The sequence below is a fragment of the Panicum virgatum genome, chromosome 8N, assembly GCF_016808335.1.
Source record: "Panicum virgatum strain AP13 chromosome 8N, P.virgatum_v5, whole genome shotgun sequence".
NCBI classification, from domain to species: domain Eukaryota; kingdom Viridiplantae; phylum Streptophyta; class Magnoliopsida; order Poales; family Poaceae; genus Panicum; species Panicum virgatum.
In genome coordinates this window covers 1,780,619-1,799,786 of record NC_053152.1, presented here as the reverse complement: position 1 = coordinate 1,799,786, position 19,168 = coordinate 1,780,619, and the positions used below count along the sequence as shown (strand labels likewise).

General features: G+C 43.5%; 1 protein-coding gene across 1 annotated transcript in view; it reads left to right on the top strand.

Moving 5' to 3' along the window:
- Positions 1-14,783: 14,783 nt before the first annotated feature.
- The window catches only part of LOC120686553 (long chain acyl-CoA synthetase 6, peroxisomal-like), a 30,041-nt gene continuing 25,656 nt past the window's right edge, over positions 14,784-19,168 (top strand). The window contains exons 1-11 of the mRNA XM_039968764.1: positions 14,784-14,840; positions 15,259-15,397; positions 15,999-16,059; positions 16,129-16,206; positions 16,725-16,796; positions 16,889-16,970; positions 17,077-17,182; positions 17,267-17,343; positions 17,782-17,826; positions 17,924-18,010; positions 19,052-19,141. Coding sequence (XP_039824698.1) covers positions 14,784-14,840; positions 15,259-15,397; positions 15,999-16,059; positions 16,129-16,206; positions 16,725-16,796; positions 16,889-16,970; positions 17,077-17,182; positions 17,267-17,343; positions 17,782-17,826; positions 17,924-18,010; positions 19,052-19,141 — 894 coding nt within the window. The remainder of the gene's footprint in view (positions 14,841-15,258; positions 15,398-15,998; positions 16,060-16,128; positions 16,207-16,724; positions 16,797-16,888; positions 16,971-17,076; positions 17,183-17,266; positions 17,344-17,781; positions 17,827-17,923; positions 18,011-19,051; positions 19,142-19,168) is intronic.

The following is a 19,168-nucleotide window of genomic DNA, read 5'->3' as shown; positions in this document are numbered from 1 at the left end:
CAAAAAAGTTTTTTGTCCCGGGTCGTGGCTCCACCCGGGACAAAAAGGCCCCTTTTTGTCCCGGGGGAAGCCACCACCCAGGACAAAAGAGCCTTTTGTCCAGGGTCGTGGCTCCACACGGGACAAAAGGTATTTTTTGGCGGGCCGGAAAAATTTCTAGCAAGCGGCCCACCTTTAGTCCCGGGTGGATCTACCACTCGGGACAAAAGAGGGCCGTTTTCCCTCATTCCCGCCAAATCTTATGTTTTTTTGTTTCTTTTCACTTCTCTTTTAAAATAGGCTTTCATTTGTTAATTCAGACAATAAAATTGTGATTCCAAAAATTATGGAACAAAATTTCTTATCTCTATATAAACTTGATACACGCAACAAAAATAATTAATTTTCATTCGAGTGATTGGGTCAACGAAATATCTAACTTTTTTGAAATCATATTTGTTATTTTGACCATGCAAAAATATATTAGGTGAAAATTTTTTTTCAAACTATTGCTTTTCGATAGAAAGTGGATTCTATCACGATATTAACATTAAAAAAGTGAATTTTACATAAAATTAAGCAATTTCATGATATTAATGAGTAGTGTGTGAGTTTGAGAGATAGTGTGTGTTAGTAAGATTGTGTGTGTTAGTGAGAGAGTATAGTGTGTTAATATGAATGTAATTTTATGAAATAAATAAAATTAGTTGAGTAATCCATATTACTGTATGAAAATTATACTTGAGTCTGACAATTAAGTGAAAATTATAAAAAATTATATATATATAACACATAAAGGATAATGGTACAGTACATATATAATAAAAGTATTCGAATTGTCATTATACTTTTGTATATAATAATAGAAACTGATTCGAGTACATGAAAGATTAGCGGTAACAGACTCTCTCTTAACAAATGTCCCTTGATTATGATCATGGCGCAAGTATGGAGCATCATCATTGGCTAGCAGGATGCATGGACCAGCATTTATTTCGAAAGGTGGAATGGCAACAAAGTTATTATATTCTTCTGATAAGTCTGTCTTGTCCTCCACTCCAACGATATTTCTCTTCCCTGATAGAACTATGTGTCGCTTAGGCTCCTGATCTTTTTGCTTGTTTATCCCCTTCTTTGGCTTGCTGAACATGTCTTTAATGTAGAAAACCTGAGCGACATCCTGAGCTAGGACAAACGGCTCGTCTCTATACCCAAGATTGTTGAGATCAACTATTATCATTCTATACTCATCTTTTGTTACCCCTCCTCCAGATAGCTTAACCCATTGGCAACGAAATAGAGGCACCTTGAAATTGGGACCGTAATCCAGCTCCCATATCTTTTCAATGTAGCCGTAATATGTGTCCTTTTTTCCATTATTGTCCGTGGCATCCATACGAACACCGCTGTTTTGTTTGGTACTCTTTTTATCTTGGGCTATCGTATAAAATATGTTTCCATTTATCTCGTACCCTTGGTATGTTAAGATATTCCAAGATGGTCCCCTAGCCAATAAGAACAGTTGTTCACTTATATCCATGTTATGCATTAGATGCTTCCGCAACCAGCTGCAGAAAGTGTTTATGTGCTCACGTGTAATCCATGCCTCAGACTTTTCCGGGAATTCAGAGAGAAAAATTTTCTTGTGTTCCTCGATATATGGGTCAACCAAGGATGATTGTTGAAGAACCATATAATGTGCTTTCTTGAATGAGAAATCATCTGTGCAGACATAAGATTTCTTTCCTAATGTACCCTTTCCAGTTAGTCTCCCCTCATATCGCGATTCAGGGACTCCAATCGGTTTAAGGTCATCAATAAAGTCAACACAAAAGTCAATGACCTCCTCAGTTCCGTAGGCACTGGCGATGCTTCCTTCTGGACGAGCTCTATTACGAACACATTTCTTGAGTACCCCCATGAACCTTTCGAATGGGAACATGTTGTGTAGAAATACTGGTCCGAGGATATCAATCTCTTTGACAAGGTGCACTAGAAGATGTGTCATGATGTTGAAGAAAGATGGTGGAAATATCAGCTCAAAGCCAACAAGACATTGCACCACATCGTTTTGCAGCTTTATCAAATTCTCCGAGTCAATTATCTTCTGAGAAACTGCGTTGAGGAAGACACATATCTTCACGATGGTTAACCGGACATTATCAGGCAGAATCCCCCGCAGCACAAGCGGAAGAAGTTCGGTCATAAGCACATGGCAGTCATGGGACTTGAGATTTGTAAATTTCTTCTCTGCCAAATTTAAGATTCCTTTTATATTGGATGAGTATCCAGATGGAACCTTAATACTGCTCAAGCAGTCAAACATGGTTTCTTTCTCTTCCTTGCTAAGAGTATAGCTGGCAGGACTTAAGTATTGTCGTCCATTATCTCGTTGTTGTGGATGTAAGGCATCTCGTTCTTCCATACGTTGCAATTCTTGACGTGCTTCTACTGTATCTTTTGTCTTTCCGTACACTCCCAAGAATGCTATCAGATTGACGCAAAAATTCTTCGTGAGGTGCATCACATCAATTGCATGACGAACATCTAAGACTTCCCAATATGGTAGCTCCCAAAATATAGATTTCTTCTTCCACATGGGCGCCATTCCGTTTTCGTTCGGAACAGGTTGGCTACCAGACCCCTTTCCAAAAATAACTTCTAGATCTTTTACCATGTTGAAGACGTCTTTACCACTACGGTGCATCGGTTTTGTTCGGTGGTCCGCTTGACCTTTGAAATGCTTGCCCTTCTTTCGTACCGCATGCCTGATGGGAAGAAACCAACGATGACCCATGTATACAACCTTCTTACAGTGAGTCAACCATATATTATCGGTATCATCTAAACAGTGTGTGCATGCTTTGTATCCCTTGTTCGAATGTCCTGACAAGTTACTAAGAGCAGGACAGTCATTGATCGTTACGAACAGCAATGCTCGTAGGTTGAAGTTTTCCTGTTTGTATTCATCCCACATCCGTACACCTTCATCGCCCCAGAGCAATAAGAGTTCTTCGACCAATGGTCTTAGGTACACATCAATGTCATTTCCGGGCTGCTTTGGACCCGGGATAAGCACTGGCATCATGATGAACTTTCGTTTCATGCAGAGCCATGGTGGAAGATTGTACAGACAAAGAGTCACAGGCCAAGTGCTATGACCACTGCTCATCTCACCAAAAGGATTCATGCCATCCGTACTCAAACCGAACCTTATGTTTCCCACATCCAAATCAAATTTAGGGTACGTTCTATCTATTTTTCTCCACTGCGACCCATCAGCGGGGTGTCTCAACATCGAGTCTTTCTTGCGTTACTCTTTGTCCCATCGCATCAACTTAGCATTATCTTTATTTCTAAACAGACGCTTCAAACGTGGTATTATAGGCGAATACCACATGACCTTCGCAGGAACTCTCTTCCGGGGAGGCTCCCCCTCGACATCTCCAGGATCATCTTTTCTAATCTTGTAACGCAATGCACTGCATACGGGACATGCATCCAAATTCTTGTACTCGCCTCGGTAGAGGATGCAGTCGTTGGGGCATGCATGTATCTTTTGCACTTCCAGTCCCAAAGGGCAAATAAGTTGTTTGGCATCATACGTTGTGGCAGGCAATTCATTGTCCTTAGGAAGCATTTTTTTAACAAGTTTGAGTAATTCACCAAATCCCTTGTCGGATACACCATTTGTCGCCTTCCATTGCAGCAACTCCAAGGTGGTGCCAAGTTTCTTAAATCTATTTTGACAATCTGGGTACAACAACTTATGGTGGTCCTCTAACAACTTCTGGAACTTCAACCTCTCCGTTTCACTCTCACAGTCTGCCTGCACATTGTGCAATGCCTGCCCCAGATCGTCGCTGGGATCATTTTCTGCTACATCTACTTCGGGCTCTTCCATGGGAATATCATCATCGAATGCACCGATTCCAGCATTCCCGGGAAAGTGGTCGTCAAAATCTTCTTCTTCATTGTCTTCCATAGTAACCCCCTGTTCTCCGTGCTTCGTCCAACAAACATGCTTCTTCATGAAACCATTTGCGAAAATGTGGCTGTGTAGGATTCTTGAAGATGAGTAATCCTTGTTATTGTTGCAATGAACACACGGGCAGCACATAAAACCATTCTGCTTGTTTGCCTCAGCCACAGACAAAAAATAATGCTTGCCATCAATGAATTCTTTCGAACGTCGGTCAGCATTGTACATCCATTGCCGATCCATCTGCATTTTAAATAAATCGATTTGAATTCTTTACACGTATCGAATAAATAAAATATATCAAACCTAAATTAAACTAAATGTAACATAACATGAATAATTAAAAGATATACAATATCCATCATACATCTTGATTAATTAAAAGGAGTACTTAATCCATTACAGAACTTAACAAAGGAGTACTATACATGAAATTTAAAAATTCGGTCAACAACACATAGGTTTTCAACCGTCCTTGCGTTGGAACGCAGAATGTTCTAACAGATTTCTTGCTGGCGCAGAAGAAGATGGCGGAGCTGAAACCTCCGAGTTTGGTGGTGACGAACCGTAACGCCGCAATAAATCCTCAAGATCAAACGGAGGTTCCTCGCCCCTTGCCATGCATTCTCTATATTCTTTTTCCAAATAACGGAGCGCTGCCCTATGAAAAGCACTAGGTTTTTTGGACCGACGACCTACTCGAGTTGTGCCCTTCTCTCCAGAAGGACAACGATCACCCCCACCGGCACCACTCTCTCCAACTGTTGAAGCCAAATTTTACTGAAAAATACCTTTATTTTCCACATAATTATAAATTCTTACCATTACAATGCAAAAATTATTTACTATTACAATTACAATGATCAGATTAATAACTCTTGCAAATAACAATGAAATCATATAAAAAAGACGAAATGTATCATTAATCCTAAAGAAATCTCTAATTAATTGAAAGAATTCTCTATAACTTCAAATTACTTTGACACCCTTCAGTTCCAGGAGTACACTAGAGTACTGAATAAATACATTCATGAATAATTCATTCATATTACAAAAAATTCTAATATACTCATTTCATTAATTCATTCATGAATACAAAAATCAACTATCCACAATATGGTCATGTATACAAGTACATCACATGAAGTGTCTACACTCATTCTAAAAATTTCTACTATCCACATACTCATCTAAATCTAAAAGAAAATCACACCTACATATGCAATCTAGCTAAATGTCCAAGAAATGAGCTAGCTACACATTTTCTCTATTTCTAAAGCATGAAATGAGCTATACAAGCCAAGGACGAAGAGAAAAACAAGCCCCAAACCTTTAGCGCCGATGGATGGACGGGGAATCAAAGATCTTCACAAATGTGGTGAAGAAATGATCAAGAACTCCTCCCTCCCGAGCCGAGAACAGCATGAAACAAGTGAGCTGAATGGCTCGGGCGGGGGGAGAGGGAAGGGGATAAAGGGGCCAAGGCCTTTTGTCACGGTTGGAGACACCAACCGGAACAAAATGAGGGCCTTTTGTCCCGGTTGGTGGTTCCAACCGGAACAAAAGGGTACGCGGGCCTTGGTTCCAACCGGGACAAAAGGCCCCCATTTTGTCCCGGTTGGTGTCTCCAACCGGGACAAAAGGCCTTGCCCCCCCCCCGGCTAGCCGTTGGACCCGGGACAAAAACCACCTATTGTCCCGGGCCCAAAGGCTGCCGGGACAAATGGCCTGGAACGAAGGCCTATTCTGTAGTAGTGATAGAGGCCGCTAGAGATAGACATGCATGGTCTGCTAGAGATAGACAACTCTTAAACTTTCTTTGTTTTTTTTATGTTGGTCTGTTCGTGTCTTTTAGCTAGCAAATAACTCCTTTTCTTGTATTCTGTTTAACTTCACCTCACACTCACAAGCATTGTGTTTAGGGTTACGTACGTGCAAATATGTCCAACATCTGTTTTGTACATTTTTTGATCGATTGTACAGAAAGGAGGCACGAATAATAGAGATAGGCATGCATGGTCTGCTAGAGATAGACAACTCCTAAGCGTGGTCTCAAGAGTTTTTCCCGAGTGACAACCGGAGGCACGAAAGGAGCCAAAAATAATTCACGAACAGAACAGATGCACATCACTGCTGGTTGCAATTATGTGTCGCTTGTCATATTAGAAATGATATATATGAGCTCTGGGAGGCATTAATTCATATCTTAAAATATATATGAGGTTTACATAGTAGTGCTAATATGATTAAATCTTTTTCTGATTTGGCATTTAATTCATGCAAGCATACAAATATCTATGAAGATTTTCACAACCAATGCTGCATTAATTTATTTTTACCAATTTATTTCCACAGCTGGAGATATACATGCATGGTCTGCTATAGCTAAGATGATGTCATTTTATTAAGTGCTAAAAATGACGATCTAGAGAAAGTGAGGTTTCATAAACTAGTTCTAGTATTTTTATATGCTTACAGCTATATGGCGTTCAATCATTCAATTAAATATGCATGGTCAATGGTCTGCTATATTTAGACTGATGTCATTTCAAGTGCTAAAAACGACAATCTAGAGAAAGAGAGGCCCGTCATATAATAGTGCTAATATTTGTGTATTTTTTTGAAAAGGGAAATTTTATTGATTGCAAGCACAATACATCAAGGTGATACATCGTCTTGAAATTTTCCCGGCCACTACCTAACCGACACACAGCCTAAAAGAGTTTGACAAAGAGCCTTTGACACTAATGACTGTCAATCCTAAGACTAGACCGCCACCCATGTGCCCGGGCAAAAAAATCCTTGGTCACCTGTTCTAAGAAACGAGATGCTGCTACAAGCTTGTCCTGTAAAGTATGCTTCTGAAGGATAGCCCACGTACGGAGCCAGTGCGTAGTTGAGTAAATAACCTGCAAAAAAGAATTTTTTTTGTTATCGAAGAGCACAGTATTTCTGCATAGCCAAACAGACCAACACAAAACTGCCACGCCCAGAAGTACTAGTGGCTTATATTCTTTAGGAATTCTATTGAGCCAGCTCCCAAACATACTAGCCATATTGTGAGATTTTGGTATGTCTCAGGCCGCATAGACCGAAGCCCATACCATTCTCGTAAATCGGCAGTAAAAAAAAAAGATGTTGTATCATTTCATTTTCATGACAGAAACAACACTGTTGGTTCTTCTGCCAATTTCGTTTTGCCAAATTATCTTTTGTAAGAATAACGCCTCGTTTAAGATACCAGAGGAAAATTTTTATCTTGAGTGGGGTTTTTAATTTCCATATTCTCGTATTTGGGTTAGGAGTGTTCTGATTGATTAATCCCAGATAATGTGATTTTACCGAAAAGATACATGTGTGGTCTAGGTTCCATTTGAAGCCATCTCTTTATTGGCTTAAAACGATAGTTGATAGATGTGAGACAAGATTGTTCCACATCACCAACTTATTGCCAATTAGATCTCTACGCCAGGAGAGGTTCGGGATCTGTACTTAGTACGTCAGCCACCATATCCTGCTTCTTTCTGACAATATTATAAAGTTGTGGGTATTAATCCCGTAACAGACTATTTCCTAACCAAGTGTCTTCCCAAAATCTTACTTGAGGCTCATCATTTATAGTGGTAATTCAATTCATGCAAATAAACATACGTATATCTACAGAGATTTTCCAAACCACAAACCACCACATTCATCTTTTCCTGCAATTCATTGTTGCTTCCGCTAGAGATTGTCATGCATGGTCTGCTATTGCTAGAGTGGTGTCATTTTGGTTTTTTTAAAAAGGGCTGATGCCATTTTTTGGCCGTGTTCAGTTGGAGTATGGAAAAATTTTCATGTAAATTTTTTGGCCCTTTGACTATTATTAATTAGGGGTATTAAATGAAATCTAATTACAAAGCCAACTGAACAACTATAGTATTGTAGTAATTACTGTAGCTAATGAATCTTTTGCCCGTGCGATTAGGAAATGATTAGACACTACTGTAGCATCACTATAGCCAAACATGATAGAACTTGGCTCATTAGATTCGTCTCAAAAAGTTATACACATCCATGAAGAGGTTTCGCAAATAAACTTTGTTTAGTACTCCATGCATGCATTCGTCTTTTTGTGTAAAATTTTACTAAACACGGTGTTTAGTGCTAAATCTAAAAAAAAAGGAGAGGTTTGTTTAGTACTCTATGTATGTTCAGTTGTTCACAGGCCTAACATTCAAGTAATGGATCTGAAATAATCAAATAAAGATACATAAATATCTACTAAAGAGTTTGGAAACCAAACCACTATATGCATATAGCTACGAATAATTCACAAACCAAACCACTACATGCATATAGCTACGAAAAATTCACAAACCAAACCACTACATGCATATAGCTACGAAAAATTCACAAACCAAACCACTACATTCTCCTTTTTTTTCTACAATTAACTGCTGCCTGCTGGAGACGATAGATTGAAATGCAGGGCCTGGGCCGGCTATAGCTAGGCTCGATGTCAACACATATTCAAGTGCTAAATAAATGGAAATCTAGATAAGCCCTGGAGCAGTAGTGCTTGTTTTTTATATCTTTTGCAGGCCTGGCAATGAACTCATACGAATATAAGAGAATTCACCAAGAGTTCACAAACCAAATGAGACTACATTGGATCTTGTTGCTACAGTCCGTTATGGCAGATATGCATGGTCTGTGCTATAGCTACAGTGATGTCATGTCCCCACATAGACTATTTTATTTCATTAAAGCAAACTGCAATTTAATTATTAAACTAAACACTTATTGCTTCAGTAGGGGTTTTATAGTTTCGTAGTGTAGTACTAATTTTTAAGAGTTCAAAAAAGTTTAGTTTACCATTTTATGATTTTTATTTGATTTATTATGCATTTCACAAGATCCAGCTGATTCATTGAATGATAAAAATCGCAGAAGAGAAGAAACGAGGCCGCGGGCTAAATTCGGCCTAGATCAGGCGCGAGTAGGCCTGCGTGGGAAAGGGCAAGCCGGCCCAGCGCGAGGCAAACCGCCCCACGCGTGGGTCCAGTGGGGTGGGCGGGCCATGATGCATATTAGTCTCCGTTTTCTTTCTAAATCTCATATATGATGTAGGTACTATTCCCATAAATCTAGTGTTTTGCATCTAACACCCTATAGTTCGTTCTCTTCTTCATTCTCTGGTCCTTGCGATCTCTAAAGCAGAGCACGCTCGCGGACGCTCGGCCGGCGGCCAAGCCCGGCCGAAGCAGTTGCGCCGACAGCTGGAAGCCGATCGTGAGGGGCGCCGGGCACGCATGGGGTCGGCGCAGCTATGGGACGGGACGGAGGTTCTAGTTAGGGCACGACGGTGGCTAGCTAGGGCATGTTCAGCTGCGTGCAGAATGCAGCCGGCGGTGACGGCGCAGTTGTTTCGACGGGTTTAACGCGGTAGCAATTAAACAAAGTGGCGGGAAAAGCATCAGTGTCTCACCAAGAAGTCGTATGTCGGTATGTGTGCTTGGTTTGGTCTCATCCTCTAGAATCTCCACAAGCTGCATCATATTCTAGATCTCCACAAGCTGCATCATATTCTAGATCTTTTTTTTTTCTGCATTTACAGTTGACAAGGTAATCACACCATCAACTTTCATTCCTTGCTATGCTCCTATTGTGGTGTCCACCATCAATTAAGCTTGATCCTTTAATGATTTTCTTCTTAAGTACGTAAGAGAGCTGTGTATCTTTGTATTAAGTAGAAAGAGTTTTACTAAGGCACTATGAACCCCACGAGGCCACTACGGATTACAGGAGAGCAAAAATGTGGCAAGGCTTTAAGCAAATTAAAGTGATTACTCAAGGGATAAACAACCGAGATGTCGGACGTCGACCGGAATCCAGTCGTCCTCATAACAACCGTAGTAGCGAACCACTAGTGCGGTGATCACCGTGGCTCAGCTCCGGCTGAAGCAAGCTTCTAGCGGGGAGGCGCCTTGGATCTTCGTGGCATGGATACAGGTGAGGCGGCCCTGAAGACGCTGCTGCAGCTCCTCTTTGGCCGTGGGCATGTTCGCCGCATCCGCGAGACTGCAAGAGGTCAAGCCGCCGCATGAGGAGGACTTCACCGCTTCTTGCTACAGGCACCTTGGCTAGCTTGTTCTTCGCGAGCCGCACACTGGCCCGAGTAGGTCCTCACGCAAGCCGAAGTGTAGGGTTTTGGTGGTTGATCGACCAGCGGTATGGGCGTGTGGCCATGCGCTGATTGAATTCGGGGAGAAGTCTATTTTACAACCTCGAACTAGTTAAGAAGTCCGTTTTTCAGCCTCCAACTACGAAACCGGGTAACATAGGCCCTCGAACTGGCAAAACGCCCGAATCACCCACTCGATCACTGTAGCAAGCTGTATTGAGGGCGGTTTTGCTACAGTAACATTTCCGAATTTCTGGAATTTCACACCTCTCAATTAAATAATAAAGAAAGCATAGTTAATATTGTCTAAAAATCATGATATTTTTTTGGGAGGTAGATAAAAAGACAAGGAATCTATTTTGGCTAGATGTGCTACAATAGACATAAAGGAATTTGAATTATAAAATTTTAAAAATAGGTAGAATTCAAAATTCCTTGAATTTTTAGGTCAGCTAAACCTATGATAAAAATGCATTAAAAATATGATAATTTATAATTTTTTATTTAGTTTAGTTAGGTACTTTTTATTGGCCCAAGTTCTATAGAATATTCATAAATTAAAATTTGAGGAATCAAATTTGATTCAAATTTGAGCATTGCGAAGGAATTCAAAAACTTTCATAAAAACTTGGGCCAATAAAAAATATCTTATTAAACTAAATAAAAAATTATGAATTATCATATTTTATTTCATTTTTATCAAAGGTTTAGCTAACCCAAAAATTCAAGGAATTTTGAATTCTACCCATTTTTAAAATTTTATAATTCAAATTTCATTATGTTTAATGTATCACATCTAGCCAAAATAAATTTCTTGTCTTTTTATCTACCTCCCAAAAAATATCATGATTTTTAGACAATATTAACTATGCTTTCTTTATTATTTAATTGAGAGGTGTGAAATTCCAGAAATTCAGAAATGTTACTATAGCAAAACCGCCCTCAAAACAGCTTGCTACAGTGATCGAGGGGGTGATTCGGACGGTTTTGCCAGTTCGAGGGCCTATGTTACCCGGTTTCGTAGTTGGAGGTTGAAAAACAGACTTCTTGACTAGTTCGAGGTTGTAAAATAGACTTATCCCTTGAATTCGCGCCATGGCTGAATTGTATTTTTTTTTTGAAGTAGTAAAGTACAACTTCATTTTTTTATTGGATTTATGTATAGCTCCCGGGCTTCTAATTCCATCTCTTCCTATAATCATTTGGGCTGGATAACGAGACTGGCTCGGCTCGACTGTTTGTTACTGTTGGCGAAACCTGCTGCTGCTGCAATTACTGTTGTTGCGTCTACTTCACGCAATCATGCTGCGCAAAACGAGCGCTGAGCGTCTACTGTTGTTGCGTCTACTTCACGCAACCACTGCGGCGCAGTGGTAGGACTCCCCTCGTCGCGGAGGCTACCCGCCCGGGTTCCATTTCCAATTTGGGATCGCCCGGTGTGGCACCGGGGTTTATCTCCAGGGAGGGTATCGGGGTGTGTGCGTGTGTGTATAGGTGTGTGGTGTGTACGTGTATAAGTTTCGGCAGGCGCGTCTTCGGATTTTCTGGAAGCTCATCTGTGTTGAACGTGCGATCAGCATAGGTGTCCAACTAAATTCTTTGGATGTTTAAAAAAAAACAGGCGCCGACAAAGGTGCCCGCTTGCGTGGCGTCGTGCTTTCTCTGCACGACTCCATCCATTCACCTTGTGCGTAGGCGTACTTCACGTGGGCCCAGACAGACGCGTCCCCCGTGTATGGTGAACATCTCGCCTTTTTCTCATTACTCCCCTTCCATGCCTTCTTATCATCCAACAACTAGGACTGATAACAGAGCATACCAAAATATTTCGTTATATGCCTCCTATGCCCTGCTGTTTTGCTATAATGTTCACAACAATATACCATAATGTGTTCAAGAGTTTAGCAATGTCAATATGTATAACAAATCTTAATCATGTCAAAAGTATATTAGTGAGAAATCTCCCTTTACTGTTCTATACCATCGATGCAACCATGAAGTGTCAGAGTAACAGGCAGCACGAAAGCTGAATAAGTTGCGAGTACTACTTCAGGCAGCATCTCAGATGACTATGTTTTACCAATTGAGTCGTTGATTGGATGGTTATCTAATGTCCTGTCCAGCCAAATCAGACGTGCAAATATATATCTATCAGTTCCTGCTTACCTACAGTTATGTTGCTTCTAATGATCTTAATTCCAAAAGGCAGATATGGAAAACCATGTTTTCTTACAGTTGACTGATATGACGATTATACACTGATCGTCCTAGTATGTATAGTCACCGGCAGGAAGGCTAAGCTAGCAGCAAAAGTGCACACGCTACCATAGTTCCCATTTGTAGCGTGCTAGTGAATAGTGACACTTTGATCGCTAATTACGGTGTCAAACAAAACCGGTTTACAAAACTAACTTCAGAACTCATGCGTTAGTGACCCTGAAGAATCTAATGAGGCTTGTGACAACACGATTAGAGGATGGTACTGTAGCAACACTGTAGCAAATTATCAATTAATTACCATTATTAGATTCATCGCGAAAAGTTATACCATCTTTGAAAAAATTTTACAAATAGACTTCATTTAACACACTATGCATACGAGTTTTTTTGGTAGCGAGCAAACAAGGCCATATTCCGTTACGCGCGGTACGTGCCTTTTCCACTCCGCACGTCACCACCCCAAGAAAAAAAAAAAGGAAAAAAGAGCAGGTACCTACCGCCCGGACCCATGCCCCCTGCGCCCGGACCCATGCCCCCTGCCGTGCCGTGGGGTGCCACCACCGGGGGAAATCTATATATCGCATATGTGATTTGCTATTGATCCATCGCAGAAGAGGAGGGCGGCGGCGCGGTGGCTCCTGTTCATCTTCTCCGTTGAGGTAAGCGGCGGCCGGAGCTTGGGGAGGGGGAGGGGGTGGTCGGGGAGGGGTGGTAGGTGGGGGGAGCGGCCGCCGGCGAGGTCGCCGGCGACCGGGGTGGTGGAGGGAGGCGGCAAAGCTTAGGGTTCCGGGTTACCTGGGTTCGGGGAGCTCCATGGCCGCCGGCGTTAGAAGAGGAGGGGCCCCGGGTGGCGGAGGACGGGCGGCGGCGACGGTTCGGCCGGCGGAGGGCGAGGCGGCGCGGGAGCACCGCCGGCCGGGCGGGGTAGGACCCCCGGTGGGCGGCGGCCGGCGGCGGGGGCGAGAAGAAGCCGGTGGCGCGGTGGCGACGAGTTTGGTTAGGGTTGGAGGCGGTGGAGGGCGGCGGCGGAGGCGCCGGGGGCGGCACCGGAGCTTGGGGAGGCGGCGGATGGCGGGGGAGCGGCGGCGAATCCCTTCTGCGATGCGTTTGTCGCCCCTCGCATATGCGGGGAATAGACTCCCCCCACCACCGTCCACACTAGACCTGGGCATCCTCCGGGCCGGGTCGGGTTCGGGTCGGGCCAAAAAAAGCCCGGTGTTTTTTCTAGCGGCCCGTGCCCGACCCGACCCAGTGGCCGGGCCGTAAAATTGAGCCCGCACCCGACCCGACAGCCAGTCGGGTCGGGTCGGGTTCGGGTCGGGCCGGGCCGGGCCTATGTAAAATGTCGGGTTCCTTCGGGTTTTTCGGGTTTCGGGTCAAAATTTTTAGCTCGTGCCCGGCCCGTCAGTCATACAGGGTCAAAAATTTTGACCCGAGCCCGCCCATCAAACTCTTCGGGTCGGGTCGGGTCGGGCTATTTTCGGGCGGGTTGGGTCGGGTCCGTCGGGTCGGGCACCCCATGCCCAGGTCTAGTCCACATCGGAGGACCCATCCAAATCGGAGGACGCCTCGGTTTAAAAACCACGAGGTCGAGTAGTCCCCCACGCATCGTCGGCAGGGCTCGGCTAGAAATTTTGATATTTTACACTGAATTCGCATGCGTAACACGATTTGACATCTAATTCGCATGATTTTTGAAATTTGACATCCCGCCTGAGAATTGTTTCGATTCAAGGGATTTCAGCCTATTTTCTCTACTTTTTGCTGCTCATTTTTATTGCACAAGGACTTGAAGAGACGATTTTGCCCCTGCTCTTATCCTTTTTCACCGGTGAGATCTAATCGAGCCTCTAGCTCCCTCTCGTGAGCCTCCGTCTCTCGTCTCTGTTCTCGCTCATCTCCAAGACCAGGGCACCGGCGGCCGCCGCTGGCACCCGCAGCCGCCGACGCGGGCCTCCCCAGGGACACAATGTGCGGGCCACAATGTGCATGGCGTGTCCTTGTTGGTCTCCCCCGTCCCTCCCATCGACGTCGCCCCTCGCCGCGAGCGCGCCATCCTCGAGCAGCGCCGTCATGATCTCCTCTCGTGGGCTGCCATTAGCAGCGGCAGCCTGTTCCTCCTCGTTGTGGTGCTTTTGCTTGTATGCGTGCTGACGAAGTCGACGACGAGCGTCCCGAGCATGGCGACCATGGCGACGAACCCTGGGAACGGGAATCGGCGCCAGGGCACGGCCGGGAGGCAGGGGTACGTGAGCGCATCGTCGGCATCGTGCAGCATGTGCATGAATCCCGTGCCCAGGGGAACACTCCCGCCGCGAACGTCTTGGCGAGCACGAACAGGCCGCCGGTGCAGGAGGACGAGGATGGCACCGCGTCCAGCAGCGGCTGACGAGTGGGATCGCGACGCCAGTCGCGCCGGAGATGAGGATGGTCGCAATGGCCACCATTTTGAGCCCCAGCGCCGCCGCCAGAGAGGCGCACAGGAGAGAAGAGGCCGATTCGATCTCACGGTGAAGATAAGGAAGGGGCAATTTCGTCTCTTTAGGTTTTTGTAAAATGAAAATGAGAATTAAAATGAGAAGAATTGAGAAAATAGGCTGAAAACCCTCAGATCGAAACAATTTGCGTGTGGAATATCAAATTTCAAAAGCCATGTGAATTGGATGGCAAATGGTATTACGCATGTGAATTTAGTGTCAAATATCGAATTTTCTCTCGCTCGGCTCTCGCGCGAGAAATCCATTTCCCTTTCGCTTGCGGTAGCAGCTCGCCTCCTCCCCCACCTCCCCTCCCCTCCGTACGGAACGCCGCGCCGAGCCCCTCGGGGTCAAATCGAGCTCGGCGGCGCCCAAGGGAAAGCCGCCGCATCGCAGGGGAGGGAAGCAACCGCCACGCGGCGGCGAGTCCCTAGCTAGCGGCCGCAATGGAGGACGCCGACGCCGCCCAGCGCAGGGTCCGCGCGGTCGCCGCGCACCTCCAGCCGCCGCCGGCGACGCCCGCCGCCGGACGCGGCCTCGCCGCCAACCCCACCGCCGGCGAGTACGCCCACGGTGCGTCCCCCTATCCCTGCGTTTCGTTTCACCTGCTGCTGCCCTGCGGGAACACCGGTGCTCCCGTCCCGTGTGGCGATGCGATGCCCCCGACTTGGAACCCGCGGTGCGGCCGGTGGGAACTGGACGGTCCTTTATTGCGGCGGGTGGCCAGCCGCCCAGCCCCGACTCCGAAGTGGTGGTGGGGATGTGGCGCGGTGGTCCAGGTCCGGCCGTAATGGTGATCTTACAGGGGGTTTAGCTTCCGAATCTGGGGGTGCTGCCACTGCCGACCAGTTTCTTCGCCTTGGCCTCTGGCAACGCAACTCTCTCTGAATGGCAACTAGTACACCATCATATCTGTCTGACCTTCACACCCCTAACCACATTTAACATATGGATGCGTATATGCTGCTGCTGCTATCTGTTTCGTGCACACTTCTTTTCCGGGGTTGCTGTTGCCGGTGGCCAGCCTATGCCTTCTCCATTCCAACTGTGCTTGTTTGAGTTGACTTAGCAAGTGGCATTTTTCCTCGCAGACAACATATGCTATTTTACTTTGAGAAAATAGCGCCTTCAAAACGGGATATCATTAGTAACTCGCTCTACATGATCTTTTCAGCGCAGGGCTACAGTGTTGTTCTCCCTGAGAAGTTGCAGACTGGAAAGTGGAATGTGTATCGGTAGGTAATTTGTATGTTAAGCTGTGCTCACTTCTGTGAGGGCTCATAATTGCTTCCGCCATCTTGCAGATCCACGCGTTCGCCTCTAAGTTTGATTAGTAGATATCCTGGCAATCTGGACATTGGAACGCTGCACGATAATTTTGCGTAAGAAGTCGCACCATCTCTCTTGAGACTAACTTTTGTTTTCTAGTGTTCATCTAAATGTTGTGAGAAAGTTCTGTTGTTACCAACATCATGATCAAATCTTTGTTACTGTTTATTTTCAAACCCTTTTGTGTGTTTAGATTATTCCAGGAAGACATGCTAGAAAAAAAACAGAGTCAGTCAAACCAGTGGTAGCTTTTTGTTACCTTGGGATATTCTCCATAATCTTGCTTTCTGAATTGGGTTAGGATGGATTCTTGTTTGTCATGATGTAGTTGGAGAAGGTAATAGGTCTGGAAAAAGAAATATCTAGGTCAAATATGATGGGCTTAGCATCTTTTATCTGATGCTAAATTAAGAGCCGATGAAAATCTCGAATGCAGAAGTTTGTATCTTATGGCTTTATGAAAGCTGGTAAAATTATATTCGCCTTTTGCAGTCTACTTAATAAATTAGGAAAAACATTGTAATAATCTTTCAGGCAAAATGCTAGTATATGATATTCCAAAAGTTTGCAGGTATGCAGTTGAGACTTTTAGAGATTGTAAATACCTGGGAACAAGAATCAGAGCAGATGGGACAATTGGAGAGTAAGGATTAGCTATCTGATAGGAGTAATTGCCTTCTGTACCTCTTTTATCCAGATTTGTTTAATTCCTCTAAGTGGCTAATAATATTGTAGCTACAAATGGATGACATATGGAGAAGCTAGCACAAGCAGGACTGCAGTAGGTTCTGGCCTTATTTATCATGGAGCACCTGAAGTTAGTCATCATGATCTGAACAAGCACTTGTCCTTTTTTTTGACCGAAAAGTTATATTGTGTGCATATTTGAACTTACTTCAAATATCTTTTCTATTTGGAATCAGGGTGCACGCATTGGTTTGTATTTTATAAACAGACCTGAGTGGATTATAGTTGACCATGCTTGTGCTTCATACTCATACATATCTGTTCCACTTTATGATACTCTTGGTACGTCCACAAACAAAGAATGACCATAGGCATCTTGTTCATTCTTGACTCATCTAGTGACAGTTGTTTATATTGTACTTGCAGGTCCAGATGCTGTTCAGTTCATTCTGAACCATGCAACTGTGGAAGTTATATTCTGTGTGCCTCAAACACTAAGCATTGTGAGCTTTAATCTCTGCTCTCAATCTTAGACAATTACCAGGTCCAACAATGAAATTACAAATGAAACCTATGAGGCTATATGTTAGAAGTCACACTTGTCCTAACTAGTGAGGCTGGAACTGCTCCAGGAATTTGGGTCATTTTTTATTTGTTTGGGTATAACTCTGGTCACTGGTTTCTCTAGTGTCAAACATATTGCATTATGGTTCATATGGCAGGCATCACAATTAGCGACTATATTTTTCCTGGCCCATATTGGGGCCTGATCTTAAAGTAGGTTTACATTTATAAACAATAATTTTTTTTCCTATTTGAAATGGTAGATCAGTTTATCAATGCCTTTTAGCTTTGAACTTCACATTGCACCATTCTACATTCAAAAGAAGTAACTTGATTAATGACATATAGTTTTACTCATCATTACCTATTGATTGCAGCTGTTAAGTTTTATCGCTCAAATGCCATGTGTTCGGCTTATAGTGGTAAGTCTGGATCACTTACAGTTGATAAACACAATGTAACAGTCATTATTGTTCAAGGACATTCCCTCCTAATTTTTTCCTAATTTCTTTTGTCTAGGTAGTTGGTGGAGACAATGCAAAGATGCCTTCAACTCCTGTAACTAGTGGAGTGGAAATCATAACTTACTCCAGGTTACTCATCCAGGTGTGCTCTCTAAATGATTCTTGAGTTTTTTTTCTCATCAAAAAATAAAATCCTATTAATTGTTTCAATCACTACATAAAGGTTATCAATTATATAAGTCGCTTCTCATAAACTGCATAGCTTAACCGAAGTGGGTGCCTTTTATTCTTTTTCCTGCGCACCTGAAATTAAGAAATTTTGATAGATATCAACTACATGATAGCCATTGTTGCTGTCAATAATCTGGAACAGCCTAAGTCAGTTTCTGTGGATGCACTCAGAATATAAGTCCTTTTGTTCCCTGCTTTCATTTTGTTTTTTGTCCTTGCCCATGTGCTTCAATGGTTTCTCCCTTAAAAAGTCAATGTGACGTGACACCTAAGCAGCACATATGTAGTTGTGTTAGACGATGCATGTATTCCCTTTGTTCGGCTGGTGGAAAAGCTGGCTGATTTCGGCTTACTCTGTTCAGCTTGTCTGCTTTCGCCTTACTCCGTCCTATTCTCTCTCACAGAACACTATTGAATCAGCTGAAATCAGCCTGCTTTTCCCTCCGTTGTTATGGAGTTCTCTTTCCCTCCGTTGTTGAGTGAAAGTAACATCTATCTAGAATGTGAAACTGAATCTTCTTTTTCAGATTAAATTGATATGGAATAATGTTTGTGTCAATGTGCTTCTATGCAAAGGTCAATTTTTGTATTTTACTTGTATACAGTACACCTGAGAGCATAGTTCTAATCTTATGCAGCACAAATGGTAGGTCTACCACAGATCAAACGTTCTCGCTGGTCAAGTCAAATTTTTTGTAGGTTGTAACTATATGTACATGTGTTCAATCCTTATAGGCATACATAGCATGTTCATGCTGGCCATATTACCTTCATTTTACATACAACATGTCTAGCTGTTTCTGTATCAATTAATTCTTTCATGGAATTTGAATGTTAATTTTGTGTACATTGTCATTGGCATTTAAAAAGAATTGTAGCACCTCATGTTTTCTGCTTGTTCCTATATATTGTGCACCTCTGTTTTCTGAAATCCTTCAATTCTTCAACCCAGGGAAAGTCTAGTCCTCAACCTTTTCGTCCTCCAAAACCTGAAGATGTTGCCACTATCTGTTACACTAGTGGCACTACTGGCACGCCAAAGGTAATTCATCCACCCTTCTGATTATTC